The 23,250-nt window shown below is 40.9% G+C and overlaps 1 protein-coding gene across 1 annotated transcript in view; it reads right to left on the reverse strand.

The window, feature by feature from the left end:
• LOC134537274 (uncharacterized) overlaps positions 1 to 23,250 on the reverse strand; it is a 78,355-nt gene that overhangs the window by 49,118 nt on the left and 5,987 nt on the right. The window contains exon 3 of the mRNA XM_063377547.1: positions 16,113 to 16,426. Within this exon, the coding sequence (XP_063233617.1) occupies positions 16,113 to 16,426 (314 nt within the window). The remainder of the gene's footprint in view (positions 1 to 16,112; positions 16,427 to 23,250) is intronic.

Genomic DNA, 23,250 nt, shown 5'->3' on the forward strand with positions numbered 1-23,250 from the left:
ACCAAGTATATCCTAAATCCGCCCCTGGATGCTATCTTAAAAATACCATCATGGAATGAGAATTATTAAAGAACGTTTACACATCAGCAAGATATTAACATTAAAATGGGTTATGAAAAAAAAAAACGTTTTGTTATCCAGACTCAAACTATGACACGGCAAAGATTGCTCAGCCAGCTGTCACACGCGCTGCACACTCAACACTGGGGTGGAATCAGTAGTCAGACCAGAAACTAGTGGTTTGGTGAAGGGGGGAAGTGGGAGAGTTGAAAGTTGTGATCGGAAGGAAAGTAGTAGAAGAGGCCCTAAGGCCCTCACGTCTCTGTGTACAAAATCTAAAAATAATTTAACAGTTTAATAAGGCTTTGCTTCACACGTTATTCACAGAGGCTTAAATTGACGAGAGTTCCAAGATAATGAGACTTGCCGGGGTGTTGGTATCGAACTCACGACCCTCACCAAATGATAGTGAGTATCGTTAGCTACACATAGTTACCACATGCTGAGTTTATAAAACCGCGTTATCACTCATAACTTATTGCAATGGCCAATAATTCAAGAAAACAAAAATGGAAAGAAATTATGACGGCATGCACAGGACATAAGTATCGGTGTATATCATATAGTCTATGGCTTCTTCGGAATACCTTCTTAAACGACCCGTTAGCCTAAGTGATCCTTAAAAAGTACATATTAAAGGATGTAAGCCGGATTTGTTGACCTTCCAAACGTTTTAAGGTTCCATGCATAATCGCCAATGCAGTCTTTGGCATCCTTTCAGGCATCCTTGTGGCTTATAAGATTTTTCTAGTAGAAATAAAACTTTAATCTGTTACTTAGACAACCGTCATTTTTATATGTTTATCTATAACTGGCAAATGATCAACTTGAACGAGTAAATATTGAAAATTAACCTGAAAATGCAATGTGTAAAGATATGTAAACGCAAACAAATGACTGCCGAAAAAGTATTTGTTTGTTGGTACATCACCAGATTGTGATATCGTCGAAAATAATTCGGATATGCTTTCACGCCTAGCTTCTCACTAAAATAAGCTTGTAATTAAAAGATCCTTTGGTTAAGGCGTCATGGGTAAAAGTACACGCCCTTACTATAAGGATACATAATTATTATTCGAATAAAACCAGAACATGCCTTCGCCAGTAGCGGATCCATAAGGGGGGGGGGGGGGGCTAAGGGGCTCAAAAAGCATCTAGGTTCACTATTGTTTTAGTGTTTGCCTTGATAAAGCCTAGCCTCAGCTGGGTCAAGCTCCTCCCAAACCAAAATCCTGGATCCGCCACTGGCCTTCGCCATCAGTGTAACGATGCGTAGTCTTCGCTGCTAGTTTTTGTTCGTCTCTGTACACCTGGGTGGAAGGGGTCATTAACCTCCCTCCTTTTGTATGTATAGTTGTGGAGGTGCTGGTGGAATGGGGGTGTTGATGATTCCGTGCTTTATCTCCTTCCCCCTTCCCCTAGTCCATAACCCCGTGTACCTGCGGGACAACGCCCTGTCTGTGTGTGTGTTGATGAATGGACTCTTCTGTGGCGGCGGCCATTCATCTGATGTCCCCCCCCCCCCTTCTCTGCCTTCCCCGACGTACACAACACTCAACCTCTTCCGCCGTCTTGCCATCTTACATCACTCCGGGGCACGTGATGTACGAGCTCCGTACTATGACGAACACTTTCTCACTCTCTATCTCCTCACTTTGCCCCCTCGTCAGACCCTACGTCTCTTGTGCTGTTCTAGACGTAATGGAAAAGCGGTAAGAGGGAGTGCCCTTGCCTTATACACTTCCCCACCGGGCAAGTTGTGCCGTGTGGACGGCATCTCGCGGCGACTGTCCCTTCTGGACGGGAAATTTCAGACTGCCGACCATTCGTTTGTCACCCTGCTCGTCATTTTATATACTTTATGATATATCTGGTAAACTAAAATAGGCCTACGAAAAGCAGTAATCACAAGATTTCACATACGTAAGAAAATTACCATTGCAATCATTACACTACATTTTCTCCTTGCAAAATCCGAATAGACTCGGTAGCACAGTGGTGCAGCGCGCGCTTGTAAACTCGAGGGCGATTTTCTTACGTGGTTCGAACCTCGTGTGTGAATTTGTATTTGAAAAGCGGATATTTTATTTATTAGTATATTTATATCATTCGGCATTATTTTAAATAATTCTAAGTTAAATTTCGTGCCCGAGTTTCGTGTTATAAGTATACTAGCTGCCCGACCCGGCTTCGCACGGCTATACTAATGGCAAAAAATTAAGCCACATCTCCCATTTACAGTAATGGTAAATAAAAAAAATTCAATGAAAATTTATTACAATGCTGTATAATGTACCGGAGAGAAAATGAATAGCACCGATGGTTTCCCGACTCGTGCACGCAACGTACAACTGATGTACCCGTACTTCGCTACGGCAGTCTACAGGCAGATCACTCTTGCACCGCTCATTATACATGCCCCTCCTTGTGGGTACGCCACTGCCGCGCGATGCCCGTTGCCATGGAAACGCAGAAGGCATGAACAATGCAAAATCCTGTTCTCATGCAGACAAAGTACCCACTGTTGCCTGGTTTTAACCACCCATGGGATCCAATTTTCGGAAAATGTCATCCTGCGTAACATAAGGAACATTACTGTGAATTTTCAAGTCTGTAAAATATATGTACTGGAAAAAAAGGGCAATAAAAAAACAAATTAAACACAGAGAGAGGGAAAAAAAACAATAGTTTAGGTTTGCGATTTAAAGTGATAAAAAGTATACTAATAAATACTAATTGAACTCTTATGAGGGTACTGATTGCTTCGTTGTTAATATCACACGGGTGTTTTTTACTTGTATGGGAAAATTAAGAATGATAAGGCATCTAGTGCGTGGCAACAATGTTAATAGGCAATAGGAAATAAACTTCTAGCGCCTGCGGCATTGTCAACACACACTTCGTACGTGTACTGCATGTTGTATCTAACCCCTCCAACGCATTTGATTCTAATTTGACTTTTAGTAAGGATCCCTAATGTTATTGATAATATAATATAGCCTATAGCCTTCCTAGATAAATGTACTATCCAACACTGAAAGAATTTTTCAAATCGGACCAGTGGTTCCTGAGATTAGAGCGTTCAAACAAACAAACAAACAAACAAACTCTTCAGCTTTATAATATTAGTATAGATTTACAACATAAACAACACACACATTTGGCCGTTTACCCAGGTTGAATGTTTACTACACATCACTGGTGAGTACTGAACTACTTGCTCACATATTTTTCATACTTTTGTACTAGATTAACATTTTGACATATTTTAAATTATTGCAAGTTATACTTAAGTTTGGAAAAAAAAAATTGAAAATGTTGTTTCCAATATTATATACCAACGATTTCCTCATCTTACTCTATTTTATGATAAAATAAAACTTTCGTTTGAGAAGAGGAAAGTGCCCGGATTCGGAGGTAAACAATAGAATACAATACAAAAAAAAACCACTAGATGAATTGATATTTTATTGTTACCAAGCTACTCAAAAGAAAATAATAGGTGAAACCATTAGCGACGGAATAAAACATGAAAAGTGAAGTCGTAAATAAATTGCACTAGTAAAGACTTGTCTATAACGAGCGGTGTGCTCTTGGATCTCTCTCTATCTCTCCGTATACTGTAACACTTAGAGCGGCACGCACGGAGAGAATTGTATGTGTGAGCACGAGACGCCATTCCACTTCCTTTGATGTCGGCGGTCATGAATGATGCATGTGTGTGGGGTTCGTGTCGTGTTTGTGCGGAGCGCAGGAGGCGTGGCCTTGGAATCGAGACGTCCCGCGCGACAAAGGGAGCTCGTCGCCAGGCGATGACGGGTGTCGTTCAAGCAGTTTCGCAAGTCCCGCAGTGGGAGGGCTGTGGGTGCTAGGGAATACTTCCTACATGATGAGGGAGTCCAGCATTTCGAAAAATCTTGGCCCCTTAAAATGCTATTTTAACTTATTTTTGACGTCTTGAAAAGTCTACAAAACTACATATAGTAAAGAAAAAAATGTTTCCAGTATACCACAACCTACAATTATTTCACAAAACGTTTTTTTTCCCTACTCATATATACATACACACACGGTGTTATTTATGTATGACGTCGATGAACTCAAGACACCGTATGACCGTTCGCCACGAAAGTTGGCACATCGCTGTATTTTTTTTTCCCCACGGAGAAGGATTTTATGCTATCAATTTTTTTTTTGCTACTCGCCGCTAGATGGCGCTGCAGCGCATCACCATCTAAACCGATCAACCGATCGCCATGGGTAAACAAAAAAAAATCGTAGGTCATAGACATACGATATCCATTTCGCTTCAACTCGCGCACAGTATGTCACCGTGTTCAGCCGCGGGCAACGCCCGGTACTGTAGCTAGTAAATCATAAAACAAAACCATTTAAGAGACATTTAAATGAAAATTCTTTATCTGTTTGAAATCGAATAGTATTTATTTAATGAAAAGCATACGAGTACTTACTTATTTGAAACTTTTTTTTCGACTCATAAGATCCATAGAAGGAATTGTAAAACATTGTCAGTGTATTAGCTCAGCAGGTCCCAAGGGACCGCAACTGGCAGGGGCGTAGCCAGGGGGGGGGGTGTTTAGGGTTTCAACTCCCCCCCCCCCATCACCAAATCTTTAATTAATTTCTTATTCATCACTCAAACAAATTTCATATTAAAAATTAATAAAATTTTTACCATTACAATATTTAAATTTAAGAACCGAAAACTGCTAAAAAGGCTCTATTTTACACCTTAAAATCCAAATTTTTCCCGGGGGAGGACCCCTCGACCACCCGCTTTAATCCCGGGGGGGGGGGGGGGCATGTTTATTAACACCCCCCCATACACAAATCCTTGCTACAACCGGTGTAACCTTCCGCGGAGAGCGGTTACGTGTGCGCAAGACTTCCGCCAGGGGATCAGTCGCGCGGTTGCCCGCCTCGGACCCGGCACCGATAAATAATTCACAAGCCGCGCGGCGCGATCAGGCCAAGTACGGGCGCGCGGGAAAAAAAAAAGAAAACCTTTCAACGACGCCAGCTCGTCCGACCGCGCGAAGGCCATCGCAGGGGAACTTCAATCGTCACGCAATTTATAAAACAGTCGGTAATGCTTCGCTGCGGCGAGGGAGGTTGGAGGAGGGAGGCGGGGGTGACGTGGTTAATGATTTGAGATGCCCGTAGTTGGAGACGGAAAGACCTTGGAGGATACAATGAGAAGGAGCTGTCATCAGGTGTTAGCTCTTAGGAGTTCCACGCCTTCTCTCTCTCTCTCTCTCTCTCTCTCGCTCTCTACGGGCAGAGACGTAATGATAGACGCTACAGATTTGTAAAGCAACACGGAACTCAAGAAGCTCGTAATTCAGGTACTTCAAAAGTCCAACTTGTCTTTTTTGTATGGTGTTGTTACGTCCTCCGAAACATGTTTTGTTTTTCTTCAAGTGAAACTTCTTTGCCTGAGAGGGCTACAATTTTTCGAGCGTTACGAAAATTCCGATCGCATGAGGGTAATAGTTACATACGTATAGTGGGGGGAACCGGCAGAGGAAACGGCAGGGAAGAGATATAAATGACGCAGCATACTCGCATACTTGCGTAATTCCACACTTGCATACTTGTACATTTGTATGCTTGCACACTTTCATAGGTACTTGTAAAATAGAATACTTGCTTAATTGCCCACTTGAATGCTTGCACACTTGCATATTCTCACATTCGCATACTTGCGCAATAGTATAATTTAGCGTTCGCATTCTTACATATATATAATTTTATATATATAATTATATATATATTTATATAATATCATGTTCGACCTCAGCCAAAGAGAATCATCCAATCGCAAGTAAACTCCACGCACGCGTGTTTTTTTTTTTTTTTTTTAAGCTTCCTGTCAGTGGAATATTTTATTTAAATCCCAGAATACACGATAAATATCACTAAAAACGAAAGAGTAAGAAGTGAACGCTAAATGAAGCTCGAAATGTCCTATCGTACGTAACGATCGCCTTGTAGCCTTAGCAGCCTCGAAGAAGAAATATATGGGACATTTTGGTGACGTGACAAAATAGTAATTTGAATGCTTCATTCGTACCTGACATGTATTTTTATTAACGTACAGGATGTCAGATTTAATGCAGTTTTTTTTTTTACATATGCCATTGTGGTTTTTCACTGTTGGTCATGAAAAAATTCAGAAAAAAATCATGAAGATAAAAAATTTACTGAAAACAAGACTGAATCAGCTGATGTCGGGACAAACTGAACCAACGATGAAACTTAATAAGTATTGTGGAAAACACGACGACGACAGCATGGACAAATAATGTTCAACATATAAATATCTGCAATTTTACATGAATATATTTGTTCCATTAAAAAAATTACATCGTACAGTATTTATTTTTTCCCATTTGACACTTGGAAAGCTTTCAAAATAAGCCTTACTGGAGAAATCGTACGACCAATAAAAATTACGTTGGCTGAGGTGGTGTCGGATAGTGTTTCTTGGCACTGTGCCATTACAGAAATGGTATACAATTTCTGTTATAGCGGCGGTAATATGAGTAAACTTTCAAGCAATGTTAGAAATGGTCGTTTTCACACGTGCATGAAAATTCCTGTAATTTTCAAATGGTTACTGATTTGCTGCCACTCACGTGAAAGAATCTTGTATCAGAAAGTATGCCGCTGGTTGTGTTCCTTTCTAATCCAACATGCTGTGTGTCTGTGTAAGTTGTTTCGCACCAAAGCGAACATTTTGAAGCACCTGTTACAGAAATATTATTTTAAACTCCATCCGTATCCTTCCGCCGTATAATAAAGTACGTTGTCGCGGGCCAGAGACATTTATCCATGCGCCGATCATGCAAACAGTGAAACTGCCACAAACATAAATAAATATGTAATTATTAACACCGATTTTCACTATAATCGATATATATGTAAATCTTTACAATATTATGTAGTCGCATAATTGTGTGGTGCACCAATCAGCATTGTAAACGAGCATCACCAATAAACAGTTACAAAATTTTCTAACATTCGGATTTATAATCAATAAAAATAAAGCAAACATAAATTATTTAACCAATAAAATAAACACTGTTACGATTTATTAAAAACAATAATAATACATCGTTGTGTGGGAAACTACCGGATTCGTAAATGGATAGCCCAATTAAAGATTTTACTACACAGTTATATTGATTGCCAGTATTTACATCACTACAAATAATCTTCTAAAAATGCCTAGTAATCAATTACACTTAAAAATGTTTATTCCCCAGTCACTCAATTTTCACACACCGCACACCTCGCTGGGCCGCACATCTGGCACAACTCTTGCCGCAGCACTCCTCGTGGACCTCCGTCGCAGGACTCCGTCGCCGCATTCCTCCACGACCGTCGCACTTCCCTTCGCCGAGAATCCACTCGACTCTTCGCTTGGAACTCTCGCCGCACTCGCGGCACTCTCGCGCACACTCTCGCCCCGGAACTCAACCGCACCCGCGACACTATCGCACCGGACCTGAACTCTCCGCCCTGGAACCTTCGTCCAGGGACTTCGCCGCACCACCGCACACACGGCACTATCGCCCCGGAAACCCCGCCGCGGAAAAACTCCCCGACTCCTCACTCAACTCGGAGACCGGCGTACTGGGCTTATATAGGCCCAGGCGCCCTTCTAGAAGTCGCGAGCGCGGCTGGGGCCTCTCGCGCGCGCCGACCCGACGGAAGAAATCTCGAGACACGCGTCGGCGGCTCGCGTAACTCCGCAGCTATCAGGTGTCATGTTAACACCGCCGAGACAGAGAGCCGCGCGATGAAGCGGTTGGAAGGAAGGGGGAAAAGCGGCGACCCTTGTTATCTACCAGACGTACGCGCGGAACGTCTCACGTTGCGGCGGCCACGTGACGTCAGCGGCCGTGCGGGGCCACCAGCCAGCTCTGCACCTGCGCGCCGCGGCCCTGCTTACGTTTCGTAACAATACGTTACGATATGAAACCTTGCAAATAATTGTAAAATAAAAAAAACCCAAATTTAAAATTTCGTTAAAATTCTAAGATGCTTTACAAATGATGAAATATTTTTGGTTCAGAGGATAATCATTCGTTTTGTATTACTAAGTTGTAAAGTCAACAGTTTTCTGGAAAAAATACGAAGGTCATTATAAAATTCAAGAACGTTTATGTAGATAGTTTTATTTAAGATAATGAAACAAAAATTATTTTAAAACACATGATACCTTTGCTATTATTTTACTTAGTCGCCATACATATCTAAACTTTTTTCATAGCTAGACAATTAACGCCGAGTTATTCAGCCAGTCATTAAACGCAGTTCGTGGTCCCTTCCATCGAGACAAGTTTATCCAGTTGAATTTTTTTCCTCGATCCTTGATTTGAGTTCGTCAATCACAACTGAAGGTCGCCCCCGAGTGTTGTTCATCACGAATATTCGTTCGCCCGCCATTAAACATGATGCACACCATTTCCAAACTGAAGCTTCATCATATTACCATACGCCTCGGTCATCTGTCTGTAAATTTCGATAGGGCGGACGTTTTTCGCGTTCAAAAAGCGTGTAACACTAAGAACCTACCACTTGAGGAGAAAGGGGGGGGGGTTAGAGGTAGGGGAGAACTGCACGGTTCGTCACATTAAAAAGTTCTTTACTTTTAGAATAACCCTAGTAGTTGCTCCTTAAGTACTTACAAAAACAAATGTATACTCATACGTCTGGTCATGACAACAATGGTTGAATAATTAATCATTTAAACTACTGGGCAAAAAAAAAAAGACTAATTCGATACGGCGGCCACCTATTTTCCGTACATACAATACCATACAATCAAATCATTATCGGAGTGGAAATTGAGGGCTGTGAATACAATCGGCGTTCGAATGTCGGCGTGTAATTTTCAGTCGTGAAGTCATGGGCGCAGAGGCTGAGTGACACGTCCCTGAACTTCCGCGACGCACGAGGTTTATTTTTTGTTCGAGGTGCGTCCTTCTTCCGCGTGCGCTCGACGTGGTTGGATAGCCCGCCGCTAGAGACCTCTGGCGTGCGCCAGACGGCCGAGTCCACTCGTGTTGCGGGGGGGGGGGGGGGAACAATAAATAAACTCGCTGAATCCAAACACGCCGTTTCGTTTCCAGGGGGCTCGCCTAAGCTGCGGCCACACAGGGCGCTATGATCAGTGGCGGATACAGAGGATTTCAGAGTAGCCAGAGAAAAAAAATGTCTTAAAATTTACTAAATTTGAATTTAATCTATTAATCTACTCACACTACACATAACATCCAACCACCAATTTTTTAGATTCTACAAGAAATTCATTAATAATATTAAAATATTATATTGGTTTCAGAAACAATCATTTTTGTCGGCAATATTAATGTAGCAGACAACTGGTTTTTCGGGGGGGGGGGGCACTTTCCCCTGGTGACTCCCCTTGGATCCGCCATTGGCTATGATCGCTATGCTCGCGATGTTCGCTTCACCAGTTAAATACAGCCAGCTGCATCTCGGGGTGTCACTGGCCACACGAATTTGTGTTCGCTGTGTTGGCGATCCTGGCGACGTAGCCGGGTGTTTGATTCTCGGCTTTTTTTATTTTTTTATTTTAACGTCGCTGACTTTGCGCAAGCGCAGATAAGGTGAAACATCTGTTTTCGCGCGGAATTGTACCGAACTTCTGCGTTTGATTTTTATGACGTTCAAATTTTTCTCAGTATTGTGCTTTGAATAGTCATGTCGAAAGTTCATTGAAGGATTAGAAAATATCCATGTTTATCGAATAAATAGAAGGAAGAATAAATAAGACAGTACATGCAGGACATTTCCTTGGGATTTGATTTCAAAAGAATGCTAAAAAAACTTAGTTCTATTTATCCTGAAATGATCCATAAATATGGTTTCGTCTTGGCAAGCAGCCTGCTTCATCAAATGATGAAATTGTTCAAATAGGTAGTTTTGTTTCTAGATTAACTTCATGAACCCATTTCTTTTTTACGTTTACGTACTGTTGAGAGCCAGCAGAATATTATCATCACTTGAATTGCTGCGGGTTTCGTCTTTCCAACATCGCGAACTAGACTGATCTGTCTGGACATCATGTGCAGTGAACAAAAAGAACATCGCGAACACAACGTGGCCTTCCGTGTGGCCTCGGCTTTAGTCAGGGGTGTGTTTGGGTTAGTGGTGCGGGATGATAGGGCGACGCTCGCTGGTGCTTCTAACGCGGTATCGCCTCTCTGGACTGGCGCGCAGTCTTCTCTTCGTGCACGGGGAAACTATTATAACTGTGAGGTAACCATAACATTATATGGGAAATGAAGTCACAAGGTTTAATACAAGTCCCTTGAGTGCTTTCGAGAATACGTACCTGGTGATTCATAACTAAAAATTATTCTGAACACATGCTCAACTGTTCACGGCAAAGATCACACATTGAGAGATTTGAAAGGCTATAATATAGTGTCTTATGAGAGTATAATTGCAGTTGTAGTCATTCCCAATACTAATTCAATACTTAAATAGCAATGACTTGTGGCAGCCAGTCAATTTTAATTTAAGGCTTTTAACGAAGCCACATTTTGAATATAAAACGACGGACAATTTTTATGGCGAAAAATATGGTTACACCCAAGACGGAATATTTAGTTTTTTTATCCCTCATTATTAAGGTTCTTTAAAACAATTAACTAAACTCTTAATTTAATTTTTTTTTAAATAATTAGGAGTATTTTAGTACTCGCCAGTGATGTGTAACATCAAACCTCGGTAACGAGCAAATTCGTGTATTATCATGTTCCAAATACAAATATGATTCGAAACTCAGGCCTCGGACACAAAATTTAACGTAGGATTCGCTAAGATAATGCCTAGTGTGATAAATATATACGCGAAATGTGTTTTGTTGACGCGAATGACACGTAATTTCCGAACCCGCTGTTACAATTAGCTGCCGGAGCAGCTACGTCGATTGTCGAGTCATTCGATTTGCAGACATAAAATTTAAACTATAATGAAACGGTTCCGATAAAAGCGCAGAAGACTTGAACATATCTGGACCTGATTTTCGACCAGAAATTTTATTAAAATACGTTCCATCTTGTTAAAGTTAATTAAAAAGTTACTTTTGTATTTGTGAACTTTGGTTCGCTCCATCCGCCACAGGTAGCAGCACTGTGGTTGTTACGCATTACCGATCCATGCGACTTCGTTCCATTCACGAAATTTCTCCCACCTAATGCCGAATACAGACAGCTAAGATGTTACACATAAAACCAAATCCATGAACTATCAACTTATGTTACATTATACTGATTTAATTTGAATCACCAAAAAATAATAATGGGGGAAGCGAGTACTTTTGGAAGTTACACTTACTTGGCGTAGTAAAAAACTAACTTTTATTTGCACGCACATAATTAATTGAAATAAAATAACAAAATTACTGGAGTAATATTATAAATACGGTTGGTAAAATATAAATTCAATCAAATTTAAAAAAAATTAAATAACTGCTCGGTATTCAATATCAATATAAATATGCGAGTAAAATAAATTATTTAATTTAGTACCGGTAACATATTTGAGAATTTATAATTATTTACTTACTAACAATGTAATAATTTATAATGCAAATAAATTTCACATACGGGATCATAACATCACTTAAACAATACACTTGAAAAATAAACCTGAAAAAGTGAATAAAAAAAATTTATATCACAATATTCACGATAAATTATTTTTTTTTAATGTGATATGTACCAGAATTTAATATCAATAAATAAAGTATAATTTTTATAAGCACAATTGTAATTTTTATTTGTATGTTGCCTTTGTTTCATTTTGTGAAAATTTCATTTAATGGTGGGCGCGCATCGTAAAAATTCACTCTCATCTTCAAAACGCGCTTAAAGAATAACTTCGCTTCGCGGAACGGTAGCGAACACGAAGCGATTCCAAGGAGAACGGAACGTTTCGTCGTGGGCGGCATCGAGGTTTGTCTGGCGGGGAGGTGGAGGGGTGTTGAAAGATACGAGGCGCTATTAGCGTATCCTCATTACGTGGCCCCGCCGTGTCTGCAGGGCTCGCCCGTAAATTGCAATCAACGACCGCCGAGGGCGCCGCCTTACAAAAGGCCTTCGCGAACCGTTTAGGACGGCTGCGCGGCACGAAGAAGGTACAGTTCGTTTACGCTAACTATGGTCTTTCTTAAATTCATACTTCTTTAGGCGCATTATGAAAAAAATCATGAGAGTGAATTTTTGTGATGCGCGCGCACCATGGAACGAAATTTTCAAGGGATTAAAAAAAGCTACATACAAAAAAAAATTATGTCTGCTTTTAAATCATATACTTGAATGATTGATATTGAATTCTGGTCCATATAATTGAAAACATGTGTTTATTGTTATTAGCGATATAAATTGTGTTTATAAACATTTACAAATTTATTTTCATGTGATTATTTAATAATAACGTTATACTTTCTAATGCAAATAAATTATACATACGGGATCATAACCTCACTTATATAAATATAAAAAATCAATAAATTAGACTAATTTTCTGCATATTTATTGATTTTCATTATTAATCAAAATTTCTGTCTATTATTTTACTAAATTGAATTATTAATTTTATACACGTGTTTATATTGATATTAAATAATGAGTATTTATTTAAAAAATTTCGATGTGATTGATTTTATTATTTACTATCCGAATTTATAACATCACTCTAGTACTTTTATTATATTATTTCTATTACTTATTTACATGCCAAATTAAAGTTAGTTTGTTATTACGCCAAGTAAGTATAACTTCTAACGCACCTATATAAGTACACGAAAACCCAATTTTTAATAACATTTTTCATTTAAAATGGGTACGAGGCCGCCACGCACGACAGAAGTGACGCTTCAATAATTCACTCTCTTGATAAAACTATGCCTACAATAAAGTACACAATAGGAGTTAACATTTATACAGTTGTCTGATTCTCTACCTCTTCACCATCTAGAGCCCCACTCAGGTACGTTACACTTTTCGTTACGCTCTACGAGTAATTGCCTCGGCTTACACTACCGACTGCAAAAAGGTTTTACTTGAAAAAAAAAACTCTCCGTCGGCTGGTGTTTCGTTCAAACCTGCCTAGTGTTAAATATTAAAAAAGAGTATACTTTATCAATTCTTTTCGCTGCGTGAACAATCTGATGATAGGACCGAATGAGAATGAGAAACGAGATTATGTGTCTTAGTGGGAGTTATTGTAAACATTCTTATCTAACCTTGCCTCTCTCGACAGGAATACTATAGTGTATGCACTACTTAACCTTAGCCACTCCAAAGCATCGTCCAACCAGCTTCTTTTCGTCGGCTCATTTCGGTTCCTCGGATGAAACTATAAAGAAATTTTACGTAATTTTCATCATATCAATAGTTACTTAACAATTTCAGAAGAGAGTAGAAAATGTCTAACGTGTCTGGAAGCGGCAAATGCTGAAGATATTATTAAATTCTTTGGAATTTTGTGAAAACTACTTTCATGTTCAGTGCATATCGTTGAAAACTGCAGAAAAACTTCGAAAGTTTGGATTAAAGAAAGACGCTTGGAAATGTTCGTCACCAGTTACCGGCACTGCAAAAGGTTGTTCAAAAAATGGAATCCTTGGGAAACAGTGTAAAATTTATTTCCGATGAGTATGAAGGTTTCATTTTACCATAAAAATAATCTAGGAAAAGAACACCCAACTATAGAAAGAAAATGAGTTTTTAAAAATGTCGATCAACCAGCTGGAAGAAAGAGTGGATGAAACTTGAACATTAAAGCTGAAACATGAACTTTGAAATTGTTTGAATGACTGAGACAAGAGGCGAAAACTGTTGCAGTAGTAAGTGAAACAGCTAAAACTGTTGGCATAGTCGCAGGCGATAAGGATAGCCAAGTAGCTCATAGACTACCCAGAATCCTAGGCTGGTCTCTTGTATTTAAGTTAACTGTTGTTTTTGGAAAAAAAACTACTTTTCTTAGGTTTTTTAATTATTTATTTGTAATTATTTCCATTTTTAAAAATGCTTACTTCAGTGAAAATACACAACGTAGATTAAAGTGACTAGATACGCTCACACACAAGTTTGTATATGTGAAATCTAAATTTCCTGTTTAATTTAGTGAATTAGTGTCAAAATTGTAAAAAAAAAAAACAAAAAAAAAAAACTATCCAGGTAATCTTAAATAATATCTATTATTTGCAATATAACAAATCGTTCAGCTCCAACTTCGAAGGCGTGAACAGCCTTGGAAACTACACTCTGGAACGCAAGTTTTCATGATGAACCTGCAAATGAAGTTTGTTCAGTCGAATTTTGGTCTCGCCTCGTACAGAACCCGTCGTCGGCTGTTCGCTCGCGTGAACCTGAGCCAACTGTGCAGCGTGCTAGTCTGGAGTCTCGCCGCAGGGGGTCGCGGCTGTAAATAGCTATTTGCTACTTGCTGCAGTCGAGACACTCGAGACAAAGAGGCGGGTGTCTGGATCCAGAAGTGCGATAGCCCGCGACGACGCCCCTGCAAGTCGCTCCCGCGAGGGGAACCGGTTGCAGCTGCGAGAATGCACGCGGCCTCTTGCCTCCAGACTGGTTCGACGCATCCTACTGTTAAGTGCACGCGAACACATGTCGGCGAAAGTAGTCGTTTTCTTCCTTTCAACGTCAATTGATTAGAAAAAAAAAGTTAAAATTTAACACGAAGCAAAAAAGAAAAGAAAAAAAACATTTAAGCGAGACTTTCAGAAATGTGTATGTCAATGTCCGAAAATAAACAAGATGTGTACGTCTGATAACTGTAAAATTTAAAACACGTTGCATGACACGGACTATAAAGGTACGTTAGAACATACATGAGTAAGACCACATTAAAGTAAGTTATGTTGTAGCCTAGACGTAGGCCATTTTTATGTAGTAAAGGAACGAGACCATATAACTAACTTGAAAGTGTGTGTGTGTGTGTGTGTTTGCGTTTGTTGTGTATTGCTTTCTGTGGTAATTCTGAGTCGCCGAGACAAGAATAATGACGGGATTATAATTCACAATGTTCATAAAAGAACTGTTTTGACTTTTTACAACCAATCATACCAAATTGAAGGTAGGCCTAAACTAACCTAGTTTTTTTTATAAATATTCAATATGTGCATCTTTAGTTAGGCGGCACACATTCAATTATTCCCACACTTTGGTTAACACGTCCGAAGTAATGGAAGCAATAGCCTCTTCAATTCTGTGTCTAAGCTCTGGAAAATCATTAGGTAGCGGTGTAACGTACACGATCTTTTATAAAGCCCTAAAAGGAAAAAAAATCGAAAGGTGTTGTATGTCAGGTGAACGTGGAAACCAGCGAAAAATAGCTCTGTCGTCTCGGACCATTACGACCAATCCAACGGTCGGGGACTTCGACGTTCAACCACTCTCGCACTAAGATATTCTAGCGGGGAGGGGCATAATCCTGTTGCCAAATAATGTTTGAATGTTCACCCTCCACTAATTGGGGAAAGAGCCATTCTTTTCGCCCTGCAAGCGAGAAAACAAAAAGCCGTATTCGCGCATGCGCTTATCTAAGACTGTTTTTAGTTACTCTTTAATTGTGACCTTGAATCGATACTCCACAAGGCCTACAGTCGATACTATTGCAATTTATAACTGGATCGTTCTTTACAGACCTACTGTATAACAGCTCCATTGAGACATATCGGGTCGTACCTGGGGAAAGACAACGTCGGGGCTCACTGAGTCGTACACTGTAAAGTACCTACACGTCAAGGCTCACTGAGTCGAACACGGGGAACTACACGTTGAGGCTCACTGAGTCGTACACGGGGAAGTACACGCCGAGGCTCACAGAGTCGTGCACGGGGAAGTACACGCCGAGGCTCACAGTCGTGCACGGGGAAGTACACTTTGAGGCTCACCGAATCGTACACGGGGAAGTACACGCCGAGCCTCACAGAGTCGTGCACGGGGAAGTACACGGGGAAGTACCTGGGGAAGGCCATCTTGAGGTCGGCTCTGAGCTTGGCCAGCAGCTCGGACACGCTGGCGAACTGCTTGAGGCTCATCTCGCCGCCGGGCGGCGCCGGGTTGAGACCCGGGTGGCGGTAGTCGCGGGGCGGCGGCGGCGGCTCGGCGCGCTGCTTGCCCGGGGCGGGCAGCGTCCTGCTGCGGGCCTCGGCCGGGGGCGGCGGCGGCGCGGCGGCGGGGGCGGCGTACAGCGCGGGCGCGGGCGGGCGCCGCCCCCACTTGCGCAGCGACAGCGCGTAGTCCTCGGGGTTGTAGACGGGCGGCCGCAGCAGGTCCTGCGGGCAACCATCGCCATTACCGCACACGTGAAATTAAATACATCGTCGGCTGACTATAAAAACTTCTTAAGTCTGAATTTTGAGACTTTGAAGTTTTAGATGACTTTGGTTCGTAAATAACTTACACACAGTCCTGTAAAAACTCTAAAGTCGAATTATGAATGCAAGGACATTTATAGTACTTATTTTAAACTCCTACATCTTTTTCTTCATTTCCTTGTTCAATACATACTATGTCTTAAAAATTACACTGTTTTTCACAATGAATTTTCTTTCTTTATAATTAAATATAATTTATATTGACATGTTTATTTATTACAGCATATCTTTATTTTCCTTTATATCCTAAACAATACGTTTTGTGCCTCTCCTGCAAAAACTTTTGTATTGGAAGAGCTTTTTATAGTAAGCCGACGATATATTGAACTGAATTTTTCCCCTACCTAGCATTAGTAAAGTTCAAGTAAATTAATGATGAAAATTGCCTACATTTATATTAATCTGAATATTTATGGCATGGATAGCTCCACCTACCAAATCACAACAGGCCTGGCGCGGCCGTCTAGGAAAATCCCACAACTCCTCCCGTCAAACATGACCCGTGGCTTGTCAACTAACCCCAGACTCCTCGCAACCAGCGCGTGTGTGAGAAGGGGTGTCTCGTGCTACCACGCCTGACCTGTGATACGCAGCTGATGTGTCAATAACTTGCCGGCGACAACAGGAGTTCCATAGGAATTCGGGCGTCACACTCGATGCAACGCAATGCATTTTTTTTAGACAGCCTTAAAATTATTCGTTTTACGCTAATGCAGACATGCATTACTTTCATAAAGTAATTCGCCAAGACGAAAGAAATGAATAATTATAAATCCACTCTTTTGATACTGAGTTAAAATCCTGTTAACGATACAGTTAGGAAAAAATATATTGCCATTAAAAAAAGCGTTGTAGGTAATCCAAATTTTTCAAAAGCTTGGCTTGCCGAGGCAATCTTACTACGCTGAAAGTATTTCCTTGTTCAGAGGGAAATAAAAAAAAAAGTTTCCTTAACATGGATAAAGAAGACTGGATAATAGCCGGGGAACCTCAAAGGGAGAAAAAAAATTCAATCGAACAGTGAATGTGGTTTCGATGTAATCCATCTGCTGGAAGCAACGGCAGCGGCGAATGACGTCACTTAACGCGGATGCGTGAGTTTGCAACGTCTCCAATGGCCAGTTCCGCCATTCTGCCCTTTCGATCCACGATCACGTTATCCTTTATAAATAATGATCTAAGAGTTTTGTAAGGTGTGGCACAGCTGGCCTACCCTCCGAAGCCGTACAGAGTGCGGCCCTGCCTCTTCAAGGCGTACACGACGTCCATTGCGGTGACGGTCTTTCTCTTGGCGTGCTCTGTGTAGGTGACCGCATCGCGGATCACGTTTTCCAGGAACACTTTGAGCACGCCTCGTGTCTCCTCGTGGATGAGGGCCCGAGATGCGCTTCACTCCACCGCGCCTGGCCAGCCTGCGAATGGCCGGCTTGGTGATGCCCTGGATGTTGTCACGCAGCACCTTCCTGTGACGCTTAGCGCCCACCTTTCCCCAGACCTTTTCCGCCCTTTTCCGCGCCCGGTCATGTTTGCGTGCTCCTGTTTCAGCTGGGAAAGATGTGACTACACATGCTTCGCTTGCGTGAAGTGAACCCGAAGTTCATGAATTTCCAATCTGCGACAACCGGCGGCAACGGTATCGAACGAATAATAGGTGCGTTGTTATTGGTGGTCTGGTACGATATGAAGTCGCTACGTTGTGTTATTGGGATGAAAATTCCATGGGGTACCACATTTCCTCATTTATGGTAAAGTGATCATTTCGCTAAAGTTTTTAAAAAAAATTAAACTTTCACTTTATTAAGAATACTGATAACAAATCATTCGCGTTGGAAGATTTTTTACCGAATAGATAGCTTAGAAAGTGTCCGATGGAAAGCGAATCGTCGACTGGTAAATTACATCTTCGGTGCCAATCCAATCACTTCCGGACGCCGTGTACGGAACCGGAATGTGTCCGGAAGAAATTAGTGAGATTGGGAAGGGGGGGAGGGAAGATTTAGGGTGGGGGGGGGGGGGGTTAATAAACCCTCTTTTCGTAAACATACACCACTGTGATATGTTAGGCGGTTTTTCAAATCACGCGGGTTTTTTTTTTTTTCCCCCTCTGAAGCTCTGCACACCGTATGTGCGGCGGGGACCATAAAAGGCTGATTTCGCAACAAGTTCCTTTGGGATTCGCGTGTTGCGTGTCTCCTTCTCTAAAAGCCTCACGGCTCGTGCGTGACTCAGATCTTTTGTTAAAGGAAATCGCATGGATAGACGTGTCAAGTAGCGTGGACACTGATGTGATAAGTTATTGTTCGGCGGCGTCGTGATCGGGACGTCGAGTACTCTCTTGGCCGCGGACTCCGTCTCGGCGATAAGGCACTGACATAATGTACCACCGCGGAACTCCAGGAGCCTCAGCGGTACAGTCCGTGCGCCTCCCCTGCGGTACAGTCCGTGCAGCTCCCCAGGGACTTGGCCGGGAGGGAGACCCGAGGAGTCCTGACCCCAACCCTCCAACCATTAAAAGAAAAAACAAATGATTGTCTGTAAAGTCGGTTTACGGACGACAGTTTAACGTGACAGAGTCATAACAAAACGTTGATGAAATGATTGCATACTTTTATGAATAAAAATTGAATCATTTTTTATTGAATTATCACTATTTTGTATGGATGCAAAGAAGGAGTGAAATGAAATCTACAATTTAATTGATAAATTTACTTTTATCTGCACTCATTAATTCAAATATGTTTATTACTTTAACGAACAGATTATTTTAACTACAACTTTTATACATGTTTGCTATTTAACTTCTTCCAATCTGTGTTATTCTGCTGAGGATAGGACGATGATAGGAAAAGTAGGAAACGAATGGGAGTGTTTCAAGTTTGATGTGCCACGAAAAAGTCAAATCGATGGTTGTTCCAATCGAGTGGAAGAGAGATATATGCGGCGCAAGCGTACAATGAGCGTAACGGGACACACCGCAACGGGACAATGTGCGTAACGGGACACTTTTTCGTGCGTGCAGCCGGCGTTGATCGATTTATTAGACGTCACGTCAAAAAATTAAACTAGTGAAGGTGTGAAAAATAAGGCGAATAAAAATAATATATCTACAATATCCATGATGTGACGTAAAAAAGTTACGACGTATACGTATGTCCATTTAACCTAATTTTATATATAGGTGTATATCAACATAAAATCATAATTTTTGGGACCTTGAATATGTATATTATTTAGGTAATACCATAGTAGTGTAAGTTTGATTTCTGTACTTTGTCAAATAATTTTTCAATATTGTATGTAATTTTTTGTATTGTAAGGCTATTTAAAATATGTCTTTTTATTTGTAATTTGAACATTGAACCCTATAGTATTTCTTTAAATACAGTACGAGAAAAAAAGTACATTTAAACACTGAAAATTACACAGCTCATGAAAAAATATTAATTTGAAAATTTGCAAATAATGTTCACGGATGAAAAACCAGTAATACCTGGTAAGTTTACTGCTGTAGAGAAACGTTTTGAAGAGTTTGGGAAAAAAAAAAGGGGGGGGGGGGGCGCTATTCACAATTTCTGCCCCGGGCGAAGGAAAGCCTAGGCCCGTCCCACTTAAAACAGTTATCGTATTCGTGCCTGGTAAAAAACTGGTTCTCTATACAAGAATTAATATGTTGGCAAACTAATGTCGCGTGGAATTTGCTTGACATACTGCTGCCTCGCAGAACTTTAATCTGATTGATGGCAATTGTAGTTCCTGACAGTTAAGTTAATGAATAACACTTTTTTTTCTTTCACGCGTGTGTCACGGTGTAAAAGAGTGTGGTACAGTGCGGGCCAGAAGTCTTGAGAGCTTTCGCTTTTTTTGTTTCTCTTAGAGTGCTATACCCGTTTCAAATATGTTGACCATGAAGTACTTAGCGAGCGACGGAACCAAGCAAATAAGCACAGAAAATCCAACAATGAGGATTTTAGAACGTATGATATGTCGAGTTGGCACTATTTGGTTCCGAAGGCTCCGCCTGATGTGTTTGGCTCTGCCGGTCCGTTCCAAGCAACGCGTCTTCATAGATCTATAAGGGCTTAGATCGCAAGACGTTTGGACCTCACTTTATTAACAAATATTATTTAATCCGACAGTTTCGTAACCACGGCCGTGCCGCACTAAGGGATTTTCCTGAATTATAGAAGAAATTAAGTTTTAAACACTAAATACCATTTTTAAAAAATGTTAGCGAGTCTTTCAGTACTCGCCAGAGATGTGTAACGTCTAACTTGGGTGGCGAGCAAATTCACGTGTTCTCATTTCGCAAATACAGTTATAATACGAAAATCGGACACGAAATTTAACGTAGAATTCTTAAAAGTAAAGCTGAGCGTGATAAATATATCAAGTTGTGTTTTCAACTTCATAACGCACCCACCGCTAGGATTTGCTACCGCAGCAGCTTTTTTTTAAAAAAAAAAAAAAAAAAAAAAAAAACCGGCTTTGGACCTGATTTTCGACAAATTTTTTTATTAAAATACCGCCAATATGGTTAAAATTCCCTAAAAACAGTGAATACTAGAAAGTTTCCCTTTGCACCAGTGAACTTCGATTCACGCCATCCGCTACAGATGGCAGCACCGTGGTTACACATTTCCGTTCCATTCACGAAAATTACTCCTACTACATGCTGTATCCTACATTTTACACGTCAAAAAAAAATTATGGCGGTTGTGGCCAATAAGTGCCCGACCAAATTCCCTCCTCCTAACCCTCCCCTCGAACGAGAGCGGTTCGATGGGTGCCGGACCACAGAAAGTTACCGGACTGTGTTCGGCCGCGGCGCGAGCAGGAAAGAGCGGACTTTTTCCCGGACAGACCGGAGCGCGACCTTGCCCGGGCGGCCTGGCGTGGGTCGTAATGAAGTCACTCCCCGATCGAAGACCAGGGCCGGACCTCCGGGGGCGGCCGCCGAACACGTCTGGCGCGAGTGGTCTGTGTTATCTGCTGCGATCTCGTCCCGGGACCCGCTCTCCAGGCGCAGACATGGCGGGAACCGTTTTCAAAACCCATCAAACACAACCTCTCCTATGTTCAATAATGTTCGCAGGCTTTCACGGCCATTGTCTGAAGTAGCTTGGCTTCTGGGTTGTAGCCGTGTCCTTGGCGAATAATTCACCGACGTAGGTAACTGCTCCCTGATGATGGCGACTGCAATTTCGACCGAAACGTCGGTGAATTATTCACCAAGGACACGGCTACAACCCAGAAGCCAAGCTACTTTCTTATTATTTTTTTTACTGTTCACTCGGAAACTATATTTGGACAGTAGCCTTGACTTAAACGTGAAAGAAATACAGCGTTAAACGTAAAACCGTGTTAAACGTAAATATAAAATAATGGCATGTAACAGGACTCACCTCCTTAAATGCCTAAGACAGCAAATACACTTACGTGGGCGAAATTTTGTCAGGGAAAGGAAAAAATTCAGTCCAGACGAACACAGTGGGTCTGGAAACGAAGCTGCAGTTGCAACGAGACAGAATATACAGATGCAAAATAATTGTGTGTGCCTGGAGTCTACGCGCTGGCGCATTTCGACAGTTGCGCCATGTTCATGTTCTGTGTAACATCTTAGCTCTCGGTAGGAATAATTCCGTGAACGGAACGGATGTCCCGTGGAACGGAAATGTGTAACCAGAGAGTGATGCCATCTGCGACGGATGGAACCGAAACCGAAAATTCACACAAATCCAAAAATAAACTTTAAAGTATTAACTGTTTAATGAATTTTATCAAGTTGAGCGGTATTTTAATTTTTAAAAAATTCTATTCGAAAATTAGGTCTCAAGCTTTGATCGGTGCCGTTTCGTTATATATAGTTTAAAAATGTCGGTCTGCTGATCAAATTATGCAATAGTGACGTAGCAGCTCCCTCAACGAATCCTAGCGGCGGGTGCGGAAACTGAAGTGTGATTCGCGTCAAGAAATGCAGTTGAAAACACTTTTTGCGTATATATTTATTACGCTCTGGCATTATTTCAAAGAATTCCGAGTTAAATTTCGTGTGAAGAGTTTCGTATTAGGTATTAGTAAGATATTCTTGCAACATGAAAACAAATGAAATTGCTCGTTACCAAGGTTAGATGTGGCGAGTAAAGAAAGACTCACGTGTTATTTTTTTTTGGTTCCAGATTCTCAAACACAAGTGCTTCCTACAGTAAGACTATATAAGTTCATGTAAAAGCATTAACCAACAACGGTATGTCTACAGCACAAATTGAATTTCTAGTGAGAGAAAATGACCTATAGTTATTCATACAGGAACTTTTTAACAATGAACGATCGCTTGGAATCTATCAATTATTACGCCTAACTGAATTGCGTACATAGTAATTATTTAAAGTGATATTTTCAAAAGGAATAATAGTGGCATCATTTATATGTTACTTTATACTTTGTTTAGTATTTCTCTCCGTAATGTTGTTCTGCAGTTTGCTGTGATATTTTCTACGTGTGCTCTGTTTAAAATCACGACAAATCGTAAACTGATATGGTGCTGGTTTTCGTGTCTGAAATTTAAAAAAAAATAATTTAAAATATAATAAAATAGACTGGTAGCACAGAAGCCTATTTGACAACAAAATTTGTAAGAAAAATGTATACGACGCATATAATGTAAAACAATCGTATAAATTCTCTAATATATATTATATAAATAGTATATATTATAAAAATAT

This window comes from Bacillus rossius, chromosome 12 (genome assembly GCF_032445375.1).
Source record: "Bacillus rossius redtenbacheri isolate Brsri chromosome 12, Brsri_v3, whole genome shotgun sequence".
Lineage (NCBI taxonomy): Eukaryota > Metazoa > Arthropoda > Insecta > Phasmatodea > Bacillidae > Bacillus > Bacillus rossius.